This window comes from Neovison vison, chromosome 11, assembly GCF_020171115.1.
Source record: "Neovison vison isolate M4711 chromosome 11, ASM_NN_V1, whole genome shotgun sequence".
NCBI classification, from domain to species: Eukaryota; Metazoa; Chordata; class Mammalia; order Carnivora; family Mustelidae; genus Neogale; species Neogale vison.
This window is the reverse complement of record NC_058101.1, coordinates 126,067,245-126,080,265: the sequence shown is the minus strand read 5'-3', so window position 1 is coordinate 126,080,265 and position 13,021 is coordinate 126,067,245. Positions and strand designations below refer to the sequence as shown.

General features: G+C 38.8%; 1 protein-coding gene across 6 annotated transcripts in view; it reads right to left on the bottom strand.

The window, feature by feature from the left end:
• The window catches only part of GUCY1A1 (guanylate cyclase 1 soluble subunit alpha 1), a 63,537-nt gene that overhangs the window by 30,238 nt on the left and 20,278 nt on the right, over positions 1-13,021 (bottom strand). For all 6 annotated transcript variants that reach the window (XM_044224667.1, XM_044224668.1, XM_044224665.1 and 3 more), the window contains exon 2: positions 879-1,237. In XM_044224667.1, coding sequence (XP_044080602.1) covers positions 879-1,133 — 255 coding nt within the window. In that variant the 5' untranslated portion in view covers positions 1,134-1,237. The remainder of the gene's footprint in view (positions 1-878; positions 1,238-13,021) is intronic.

The following is a 13,021-nucleotide window of genomic DNA, read 5'->3' as shown; positions in this document are numbered from 1 at the left end:
TTATACCTGGAGTCGGATCAGGTCAATGTCCAATCTCCCAGATAAAGTGAGTTTATAGAAAACTGTGAATACTGCCAGAGGGAGGAAGACATCATGAAGACTTGTCAACTACTCTTCTTGTTAGTCCTGCAGGGGGAGAGGAGCTCTCCACATACCCTTCTATTCTAAGATATGTGACCTCATTAGGTACTGCCCTGTCCCCAGGTTCTCTTATAGGAGGATTAGCAGAAGGTGCTCCAGATATCAATGTGACACAAGGCTATGAGGCTCACAGAGCTACATCACGAAGTGTCCAAGCTAACGGGCAAGCAAGCGCAGGGCCATGATGCTGACTCAAGGAAGCAGGTCAAGAACTGGCTTTTGCAGAGACCTCAGATGCAGAGCTAGAGAAGGAAAACGGAGATTTTCCCAACTCAACAAACTGGCAGCGAACATATGATGCTCTTTGTAATTAGAAGAAAATGGACAGTAGATAAGTTATTCTTCTAGGAATTTAATTTTAAGAGAATAGGTAACAACTACCAGGCACTTTTGGTATGGCAAGAGCCGTGGATTAAGTCCCTTCGTGCTCATTAAAACTCTAGGAGCAGGTACTGTTATTACTATCATTTCACAGACAAGGAAGATGAGGATAAGAGGAGTTAAGCAGTTGCCCAAAGTCGTAAAGTTCATCAGAGTGCAGGATCCTGCTGAAAAGAATTCAAGATCTTAACATTTATTAAGAGTAAACACAATTTAAGAACACAATCACTTTCAAGAAGTGTGTTTATGTGTTATAGCCTTGAAAGTGAGAAAGCAAGGGTTAACATTTTCCTTAAAAAATATTCTTTTACCATTTTCACAGTATCAGTAAAAATCTCAAAAGGTAAAGCACTCACCTCGGGAAAAATCAGTTTGCAAATACTCTCCGCTAATGTGTGAAGATAAACTCGGCTCCTACTGGTCTTTCTTTGAGGAGAACTTCTTTGAACATTCTTCTCAAGGACATCCTGACAGATGGGCAGAGTTGCTTTGCCACTCTCTGAGCTTTCTGCTACCTCTTCTGCTGGCTCCTGGGGAACCTGCCCGGGTGCCAGTAAGGACAAAGGGCACTCCCCTGTGATCTTAAGATCCTTCAGCTTGGTGCAGAACATGGTGTTAGTAGCTGCTCAGAGTACTTCCGGGTGAGCCGTTCTTCTTACGTGGGACTGACCAATGGATGCCACTAGCAGATCAAGGATACTGGTGACTGGGGTGTCTATGGAAGTAGAAAATCAGAACAGAAAGGTAAATGATTTTGTATACTTAGGGAAACAGAAAAATATAGGTGTAAAAAAGCAAAGACGATATATTCAAGTGTCATTTTCAAGAAGAAGAAAATTCTGGTGGATGTGTCAGTTACAGAATGGATGAACCATTTGGTGAAGATCTTTATTTAGTATCTGTGCATTTTAGTATACTAGTAAAATACTTGGTTTTAGTAGTTTTCAAAAGGAGCATAATTTTCTCCCAACTGTCCCTACCACAAATTACTGATTTACATTTCTATAGCCCATTTGGTCTAGTTTGATTCCACAAGAATGGAACTTTACAGTTTTATGACAAAAGCCAAGTATAAATAAATCTACATCTCAGTGCTAAGCACTACATTTTCATTATGCTCTCCTTTCTGAAAAATCAGGATAACAGAAACCAGTGTCTCCCAATATTTAAAAGAAAAAAAAAATGTATGTAGTGCTGCTCAAGGATATGTTTTGGGATCTGAAATTCTGAATTTCAGAAGAAAAAAGATTAATTGAAATGATTACGGCAAAAGAAGATACTTGTTTCTGTAAATAGCAAAATACTTTTAAAATAGCATCAAAATTAAAAAACAAATACTACTTTTTCAAAATACTCCTGGGTCTCTGGATCTGAGTCTAGATGACACTGGAATAAACTAAGAAGGCATCTCCTCCCAGAGGCCAGCTGAAATCATACATATAGCTATTCCAACATATTTCTCTTGTTTGTGTTGATGTTGTGACCGTGAATCCCCACACACAATCCACAGCCCACTGATAATTAGTTATCTGTCACTTGAAACTGTCTGGTTGGGAATTCAGTTTGTCAGCAATACTAATGATCTTGATTGACTGGGATCATTGTTTCCATTCTTTGAAAATTAAAACACACACACACACACACACAAAGAGTACAAAAGAGCCCTAGTTTACTTCCTTCCAGTGACATGCCTGGCACAGTGCTGAGGATTCTGTATTTACAGTTAAGCCTCACAGCAACCATATGGCACATTATTATTATCCCCAATGTGCCAGAGGCTCAACAATTGAGGTTATTTTCTTTCCTTTGATATGCTGGAAAAGTGACATAGCTAGGCTTCAAACTAGGGTCCATGCGACACCAGAGCCAATGTATTTTCTATGAACCCAAGTTCCTAGACCAGTTTCTACATCATCAGGCTTAGTTCAAAACCAGGATTCATTTAAAAATATGGTTTACAAGTTTATATTAAAAAGCAAATAAGAACACAATTCTCCCGCTCATAGGCTGGGAGTAGTTGAATGATCTAGGATAAAGCCGTGTATTTCAGTCTTTAGAACTGGAGTACAGTGACTTCCTTTCTGTGTGCCTCAGTGCTTTTAATATGTTGTTAACGCGTACAAGCCTTAGCTTGTAATTTGTCACAGATAAGTTCTCTAATAAGTTTAGGACAATGGACAATTCATTTTCTTAACTGGGACAACTAAAGAAGCTAAATTTGTCATCTGCATGCCCTTGGGGAGTGTCATGGATCATTAGGTATGGGGGAGGATTACGAATGCTGACAGGTCAGTAGAAGCTGCTACTACTCTCTGTTACTTGAAGTCTTCCCCCAAATCTGTGATCACATGTAATTTATGAGTCTTCAAGAAGATACAAGGAAGATCCTATCTATTCATGAGCAGGTGACATTTTCTGCTAGAATAGAATACGGAGTTCTCTCAGCAGTCTACTGAGTGACCCAAAGGTAGTAATTCAGTGACAGCGGGAATGGTTACTTGGAGTCTGAAAGACCTAAAATCCCAGGCTTTCAACCACATTTATTTTGAGATTCAGTTCTGAGAAAATAAATGTCACTCAGTCTTAAATGCATCTGAAGGTAACTATTACTATTCACTAACTCCCACCCTCATAAATGCTTTAGATCAGTGGGCAGTGAACCTTTCTGTAAAGGGCCAGAGAGTAGATAATTTCAGTTTTGTGGGTTTCTATCAGTGATTTAATTCTTGCCATTGCTGCATGAAAGCAACCACAGCTGATATACAAAGGAGGAATGGATGTGTTCCAGTAAAACTTTATTTGCAAGAACAGGCTATGGATTTGGCCCTCAGATTCACCCTATCAACTTGGATCAAGCCATAGGTTGCTGACTCCTGGTTTTAGAAAGCTGAGCAGGTTAACTGAAGCATTTTAATCCAAACAGAATTCTGCTATAGGGCCAGAGTCACTTTCTCATCTCCTCTACCCAATTCACTCCCAAAACATAGCGGCCTACGTGGATTCAGTTTTGTACAACTTTAAAGTAAAAAAGACAGCATAGTGGATAATATTAAATAACTATAAAATTAAAATACCATTATTTTATATTAATTTTCAGGAAGAAGAGCTATATTAACTGAATGCCATGATTTCAGTTATATCAAAATTAACTATAATAACTAGAAGAAGGGAGTACTCAAAAAAAAAAAAAGAAAGAAAGAAAGAAAGAGAAAGAAAGAAAGAAATCAAGCAAGAACAACAACAAAAAAATTAGAAGACTTTAGATTGGATCTGATGAAGATATAGAACTCCTCCCTAGAATAAGTTATTCTGGAACATATCAGAATTTCAATTTGGGACTTAGGAGTCTGTCATAAAACAGTTCATGATAAAGTCTCCCACTAAGTTTAACTTCTCATTAATGTTGAATTTCAACCCTTGTCCCCAAACCCAATATTTTGATTCTCAGCCTCCTATTCAATCTTGCTGCAAGATAAAACTCACAAGTCAACCTTGAAATTCTTTTTTCTCCTATATTGCACAACACTATAATTCCCAGAAAATGTGTCTAACACTGTTTTTTATAGAGTAAAAACAGGAACAGGAAACAAGTTGTGCTTACTTTAAGATCAGTTAAGTGTTTAGTCTCATTAAATTACATATGTATAAACAAGCTAATTAGCATTCTTCATCTGCTCAGCTGATGAAATTACACTACGAAACAGATGCACTCAGTGCTGATACCTTGGAAACCTATGCTTGTTTTGTGTTTGCCTGCTAGGAATACAGAATATGTTCTTCAACTAAACAAGTGATGATTTTCAGATGTAACATTAGCAGTGACTTTGGAAATGTCTTGGTCAGTGGCTGATTGGGGAAGTAAGAGTAACACAGTAAGGGGAAAAAATTAATTAAAGTAATAAACTTGGTGACAAGGCCTTGGTGAGCAGTGGGATGTATGTTCGTAGAAACTTGGAGAGGTATCTGCCATCCTCAAGGTTGATGATTAAACAGCCCTCAAATGTATTAAATGTTCTCTTCCTTTTACTAGTAAGTGATTAACTCTGCTATGGTGAGAATAATGACCCAGTTTTTGGCCTCATATTAATAGCCAAAATGTGTGATTGTTCAGGTAAGGGGCCTGTCCATGATTCCAACTCCAAAGTTACACATAAAAGTCTTGTTTTCTACTTATAAAAAGATCTGAAAGAAAACTCTGACACGGAAATCCTCTTTTACATCAGGTCCTAAAGAGCAGATTTCAAATTAGAAACTGGGGTGGGGGGAGGAGCCTAAGAACTAAGTCTCCATAATAAAAACAAATAGTTTTATCTGATTTCCAATTTCAGACCTAGCACCTAGCCAGGCCACAATCTGTGTGAAAGAGAGAATTCCAAAGTCTAAATTTTTAAGAGTAGCTGAAAGAAGAAGAGAGCTTAGAAACAAAAACTGCCTTAGTGAGGATAAAGTTTGCATCCAGCAGCACAAAGTTCTTACCATTTTCATAAACTGGTATCAAGCTTAATTTTCAGGTAGACCAGAAATCTAAAAACGTTTTTTTCTTCAAAAAATTGAAAGAAATAAATAAAATCCCATAAATCATTCTTTTACAATGTGTTTCTTTTCATTTTGCAGTGGGAATTATTTATAGAACTTTCTCCTGTGATCTATCAGGAAAGCAGACCAGGACTAAGGTTTTAAAAAAAAAAAAAGGCAAGCCAATGTCCCTTATGGTCACACTTGTTAAAAGATCAGGACTTAGGTACCGTGTTCACTTCCTTAGAAAATAATTTATTCCTAAGTCCACAATTCCCTGGCTTTTGCTTCTGCTGCATCACTGACACCCAGACACGATAACCTCCGAAAAGTTAAAGCTCATGAACCTTTTGGCTTTTAACATACTTGATGGATCTCAAGTGTCATTTGCCTTTTCTTTTTCATCATCTCTACTCCCACAGACTCTTTGATACTTCACCTTCATTCACTTTTCATTCTGTTCAACAGGTATTTGTGGTGGCCTACTATGTGTCAGGCTTCTTCCAGGCACAGGGACAGAGCAGTGAATAAGGGACATGGCCTGCTCTCTTGGAGCTCACAGTCTGGCAGGAGAACTCTTTCTGACATACCAGTTCCCCAGGAAGAGGAAGGACAAGTGAGTGCTCTCAGAGCAAAATCAGGGATCCAAACCCAGTCCCGGGAGGAAGAGACATCTGAGCTGAGCTGTGACCCTGAACCAGGTGAAGGGAGTTCCAAACAGAACCATACCTAGCCATGATCTAGGAACTGAAATAATTCCAGCATGGCCAGAGCATGGGGTCAGGGAGAACAAGGTGATGGCAGAGCGAGCCAAGACAGGTAGAGGTCAGGATTATGAAGGGCTCTCTAAACCTCGTTAAACAAAGAAAAACTATTCTAAGAGCAACCACCTGAAAAACTAAGATGTAAGAATGTGAATAGATTAGATTGTATTTTTAAAGGATGATTTGGAATGGAGAATGAGAAATGTGTCAGATCAACCAAGAGGCTGATCCAATTTGGACTAAATAATGACCTTAGCATGAAAAAGTGGATCAGTTCCAGAAGTATTTCAGGTAGAGAATCTACAGCCCTTAGCTACTGACTGGATATGGGAGCTGAAGCACCATGAAGACGTCTTCCTCTGAATTTTCTTCTCAATACTGCAGCCAAGGAAAGACTCTAGGGCTCATGGAGAGCAATCAAAGAGTCCACAATCCATTTCCCATGACTTTGGTTATTCAATCATTTTGAGCCCAGAATTTGGGTTTTCACTATTACATAACACCTTGTGGGAGTCAATGTGCTCCAACTCTTTTGCTAAAACCTCCTTTTGGAAAGTAATTTCTCCTTCTTCAAAAGCCCAGAGGTGGGAAAGCTAACTCCAGTTTATGTTATACAACAGAATGTTCCCCTTCCAAGACTGCATCTGCACACCAGTGTAAGGTGTCCTCAGCTATTTTAAGAAGAGTGCAGGGTACTTACCTTGAATTTTGTAACTAGAGAGCCCATACTGCCAATCTTCCCAAAACAAAGAAGTCAACTCTAAGGGCAACAGCAATATCAGTTCTAGGGTTCAAAATGCCAGAAACCCCCCCCTCGCCTGATGGCAACTGCCTCCCTAAAGCTAGAAGTACCCATAAAACTTGTGTTTAATAATAATTATAATGAAAATAATATTTAATACTGATAATTCTAGTTTAACAAACTGTATTTTCTTCTTTTTTTTTTTAATGATTTATTTATTTGAGAGAGGGAGAGATAGTGTGAGGGGCAGAGCAGAGAGAGAGAGAGAGAGAAGCAGACTCCGCTGAGCACAGAGACACACATGGGGTTCAATCCTAGGACCCTGTTATCACAACCCAAGCCAAAATTAAGAGTCAGAAGCTCAATCAACAGAGCCACTCAGGTACCTCAAACTGTATTAATTCTCTATTAAAAACAAGATGGGTATGATTCACAATTTTTTTTTGCTGGAATTGGGAGCAATTCTCTGACATCTCTGAAGTAATAGGAGAGTTTAGTATCGTCTATAGTAGAGAGATTTTAACTCTAAGATTCTGTTTTTATGACAATACAGCGTGTTTTATATGATTCTCAGTTTTTATTTCAAAACGTTCACAGAATGTTTTATAACTAAGCAGCAAAACCTCTGGGATTATAAATCCTAAATCTCTATGTTTAAGACTTTTAGTGTGACTATCACTGAAATTTGAAGACATACAGTTAGTATGTCTTCAAATTAAATATAATTACCACCTAGAGTAAGTCATGTAGGTCATAAAGAAATCAGATAAATATTTCAATATTCTGCTCCTGAAATATATAAAACAATTTCCTGCAGCTATTTCTGTGATTCCCATCATTGTTTTATTACTAAAATAGTTCCTTAGAGACTTAGTCATTTAAAAATACATTTACTGAAAACATAACAATTAGTATGAAAGGAGTTAAATGCAAAATGGAATTCCTTCTACACCATAAAGAGCCATTTTGTTTTTATCTATTTCCAGCTAACTACTGTGTACTTCTGTGATGTGAACCGGCTCAGACACAGTCATAAAGAGGGGAATAATGTCAGTTAAAGTAACAGTTACGCCGCATCTCTAACTACCCCACATTCTTCCTCCTGGCTCAACTGACCTCACGTTCCATCTTGGAAGTACTTACTACGGTGGTTTTCCTCTATTTTCTTCCTTGGCACCCTAACTCAGCAGGCTCTGCACTTCTTACAGTTCCTTTCTATCAAATTACTTTCACCCTTTCCCCTCATGTCAGACCCATCGTTGATTGCAGCAGTCCAGTATCCCTTAGAATTCCAGAGAATGCAACTGGTTTTGTTTTTTGTTTTGTTTTGTTTACCTAAGCTGGTATATATAGCTTTTACGATTGTTACTGCTTTTGTTGGTGCTCAAACTTTGGGCTGGTTTCACCCTAACACATTTTCCTCCCACAAGCTCTTTTATTTTTAGTGCAGTTTTACAGCACACAAGGTTTTTCGGGAATACATATATGGTGTTGTTTTAGAAATGCCTGTACTCTCAACAATGTTGGATTTAAATTTGCAGGTAAGGTAAAAAGCTGCCTGAACTACCTGCAAAAAAGCACTCGGTAAGGTCACATTCTTGAACAGCCTACAGAGTCCATTATGATATAGATAATACAGCCTGATGAAACCTGTAGAATGAAAACAAGTCCATGATGCTTAAACAATTGGGCTGACCGATAAATTTCATTTAAGTGGGAAAATAAAACTAATGACCATCTGACATCAGAACTTCTCTGCTTTCTTTTCTTTTTAGTTTTGGCCGGCCAGGAAGACCTGGAAACACTTCTTCCATTTCATATACATGTATACATACATGTACACTATTATTTGCCCTCTTGCGCAATGCTGACTTTTTTAAGTGCCTTACATCTCTATCTCTGGAGATGAGTGGTAGGAGACAGACTTCATGCTTGGAGACATCAGTTCACACCACTGTACCCTCAGGTAGCAGAGTTAAGTGGAGCAGTGACGGAGCTCAGGCTCTGGCACCAGGTGGTCTGTGGCTGGCCTTGCCTCTACCATCTCTCAGCTCTGTGACCTTAGCTAAGTTCTTAAGCTCACCTCCGCTTTCTCCATTTCGAAAATAGGGATCCTAATAGCAACTGTCTCATTAATGTGTTTTGAAATTAAACAAAATGATAAATGCAAAGCACTTAGGAAAGTGCCTGGTGCCCAACACATAATGATTAATGTTGACTGTCACAATTCTTACTTAGCAGTAGCGCAACAATGGAAAGGTTTCTTAATTTCACTGAGCTTCTGTTACCTCAACTGTAAAATGGTAAAATGACAATGAAACAGGGATGTATGAAGGACTAGGAAAGATAATCTACCCAAGGGTGTTGTACAAGAGAATCCTGCTAAAAGAAGTCACTAAATAAAAGACTGACAAATTTATTCTATTTCCTCAGAAAGACCGAGTCATGTTTTATACCTATGACACCTTTCAAAGCCAGTTTAAGGGAACTCTAATCTACACCAACTGCTTGGTCCTGTACAAACTTGCAAGACATTCTCCACTTGAAGAACTTTAATGCTTACCAAGAAAATAATATCTATGTCAGCAGTTAGGGTGCCTTTTATTGGTTTATAAAATAACAGAGTTTACAGTATAGTCCAGAAGAGTAAGATTCTAATTTGGTTGTATCTTATATAAATCCATTAACTGAGTTGCATGCAAAATTTCTTTAATAAAAAATTAGAATTAAAAACTGATGGAATGTGCTAAATTTTAAATCTGTTTTTCCACTCATGAAACCAAACCTGTGATATAAATCAAGCATGCTTTACATCAGTGAAGTACATACTATTTTATATAAGCCCACCTTACTCCCAATGTGGAAAATTTAAAAAAAAAAATAAACTTGTAACAACCAAGTTGAAATAGAAATTCTGTTGTATCTGATTTTCTTTTCCTAGAATGCTAGGTTGGCAAATGACTCATATTGTTATATGACCAATCTTGCCTTCAATCACTGCTTTCATATGTCAACTGTTCTCCATACTGACTCAGTGTTAGCTTCTTAGTGTGTACTTCTTTTGTAGAAAGGTTTAAGAGATGGGTAGGGAGAGATTAACTAGCACGTTAATTTTAGGATATTTGTGAAATCAAGTTAAGTCACCCAGAGTCTGATTAAAATAAGAGATGTTGGGATTCCTAACAAGAGTAAAGTGGATTCTGGTTTTGACTGTCACACCTATGGGGCATTTGAATTAACATTTTAACAATAAGGAGATATCATATCAAAGTGGCCTCATATTTGGTGGGAAGGAAGGGGTAACTGGACTAGTACAGAACTCACCCTCTGGTGGAGGAAAATAGATTTAACGTGTCATATTTGGAAAGAAGATTCTGAAAGAAAACACAATAGTGACTCTCCTGAGTCTTCTAATCCAGCCCATGAAACTTTTCTCAAGATCCTTGAGAAAAAGGGCTGCAAACTATGAAGCCATGAAAACTTAAGACTTATAAGTACCTTCTCTCAACAAAGAGAAAAAACAAGAACAGGAACAAATATATCAATAGTAGAAGCACAGGCACTGAAGAGGTCTACACTGGGCCAGCATTGGGAAGGTCAGATAGAGCTAAACCACACTCAGGAAAACACTGGACTCTCAGGAATTCTCCCTCACTTATTTTTTAGGAGAAAGAGAATGTGTGAGAGTGGAGGGTGGGGGAGACACAGTGGGCAGAAAGAATCTTAAGCAGGCTCCATGCCAATGCAGAGCTTGAGGCAGCGGGAGGGCTCAATCTTGGACACTGAGGTCATGACCTGAGTTGAAATCAAGAGTCAGATGCTCAACTGACTGAGACACCTAGGTGCCCTTCTTGGGACCTCTTAAGGCAGGGGTTGGCAAACAATGGCAAAATCCAACCTGCTGCCTGTTTTTGTTCTTCCCTAGAGCTAAGAATGTTCTTTATGTTACTAAATGGTTGAATAAATCCAAAGAATATTTCATGATACATGTACACTATATGAGATTCAAATTTCAGTGTCCATAAAGTTTCATTGGAACACATCCACGCTGGGACAGAATAAGAAATATATATTTGGCTTCTGCCTGTTGTTTCCTGGCACACAAGTGCTGAAACCCAAGGAATCTCCAAAGTGCTAAGACTCCTAGATAGCTTCAGGATGGGGCCTGGTTGCCAGGGGAACCAACCATATGATTAGAGGATCGGAATTCTCTATCCCAGCCTGGTCTCTAGAGAGAGGAGAGAGTCTGAAGGTTGAATTAATCACTAATGGTCAATTATTTCATCAATCATCCCTATCCAATGAAGCCTCCGTAAAAAAGCCTACTCAAAGGGGTTTTGGAGAGCTTCTAGGATGGTGAGCACATGAAAGGGCTAGGTGGGTAACACACGAGGAAAAGGTGTGTAAAGGCTGTCTTTTAAAAAGACCTCTCTCTTCTACAATTTACAATTCACCCCAAAATCCCACCCTGGAGACCCAAGGAAAGATGTTCCCCTGGAAGTTCCTGGGGACATGATGGATAGTCAGGGGGCTTCTTGAGTTCTCAGATCAGCAGCTGAGATCTTCTGATTCTTGAGACAGAAAATGACCTTCTGTCACCAGCAATGGGCTACAGATCCTTGATGCTCATGCTTAGAACAAGGCCAGCAAGGGTTCAGCACAGATTGCATTCCTTTCGAATTTTACATAATGATGAAATGAAATCATTACCAGAAGTAAATTTTGGCTTCTGGATGTGTACTTTGCAGGTAAATATTCAGATATTCACAAAGTTCCATGTTGAGAAAGGCTAAGCTCCTTCCCATTAAATCTAAAACCACAACCATATTATTTTAATGATTTTTACATCTAATTGATTCAAAATGGGAAAAATTAAAAGGAGCCTTCCTGTTCATAGTAAGCCCCAAGCAATTTTGAACACAAAACTGAAAGTGAACATAAAGACATAGGTATTTACATAACAGAAGATTAGAACTAGGAAAGATGTTAGAGACTATGTATTGTAACTCTTCCTACTTACAGATGGCAGAACAGAAGTCAGATTTCAGTGAGTTGGCCCAAACCCCAAAGTTACTGAGGTAATGGGGTCAGACGGGAACTCAGGCAGATGGACAGCCCAGAATTTACTCCAATATACAGCGGAACTTTGAGAAACATGAATTTGAACTGCACTGGTCCACTTATGCACAGATTTGTTTTTCAATAAATATGATACATTACTGTCCATGTAGTTTCCTTATTTTTTTTTATCTTTTGTTGTTTTTTGTTTGTTTTAGATTTTTATTTATTTATTTGAGAGAGAGAGAGAGAGAGAGAGCATGAGAGGGAAGAAGGTCAGAGGGAGAAGCAGACTCCCCATGGAACTGGGAGCCTGATGTGGGACTCGATCCCTGGGTTCTGGGACAATGACCTGAGCTGAAGACAGTGGTTTAACCAACTGAGCCACCCAGGCACCCCTTTTTAACAGTAATTTTAGTTCAAGTTCCACCCTTAATAATTTGAGAGTTGAAAATACTTCAGCTTAAAAAAAAATTTTACTGGGGCACCTGGGTGGCTCAGTGGGTTAAAGCCTCTGCCTTCAGCTCAGGTCGTGATCCCAGGGTCCTGGAATCAAGCCCCGCATCAGGCTTTCTGCTCAGCAGGGGGTCTGCTTCCTCCTCTCTCTCTGCCTGCCTCTCTGCCTACTTGTGATCTCTGTCAAATAAATAAATAAAATCATTAAAAAACATTTTTACTTAGTCCAGAGGCTTACATCTCATCCATACATCATTATTAATAACATTAATGAATTAATATTAAAACATACCATAACATTGCTTTGGCTGTCTGTAGTTTCTACAGTATTTCCCCAGACTCTTTTTCATGATTTTCTCATCACCTTTTGCACTTTCTCAAGAAGCTATCTTTAGCCCTTTTTCAATTACCAAAACATATTTTCTAAATAACCTTACTCATGATCCAATCTTTGCCACTTAACTGAAAGTAGGTATGGGAGGGGGGCACCTGGGTGGCTCAGTTGTTAAATGTCTGCCTTCAACTCAGGTCACGATCCCAGGGTCCTGGGATCCAGCCCTGCATTGGGCTCCCTGCTCAGCAGGAAGCCTGTTTCTCCCTCTCCTACTTCCCCTGTTTGTGTTCCCTCTCTCGCTGTGTCTCTCTCTGTCAAATAAATAAATAAAATCTTAAAAAAAAAAAAAAAAAAAAAGGAAAGAAAGAAAGTAGGAATGGGGGCACCTCGTTACCTGGGTGGCTCAGCTGGTTGAGCATCCAAATCTTATTTTCAGCTCAGGCTGTGATCTCAGGGTTGTCATATCAAGCCCCACCTCAGTTCCTCGCTCAGCAGAGTCTGCTTGAAATTCTCCCCCCACCCACTGCTCTCACACACTCTCTCTCTACAATAAATTTAAAAAAATTTTAAAGATTTTTTTAAAATTATTTGAAACAGAAAATGAAAGAGAGCACTAGCATGAGCAGGGTG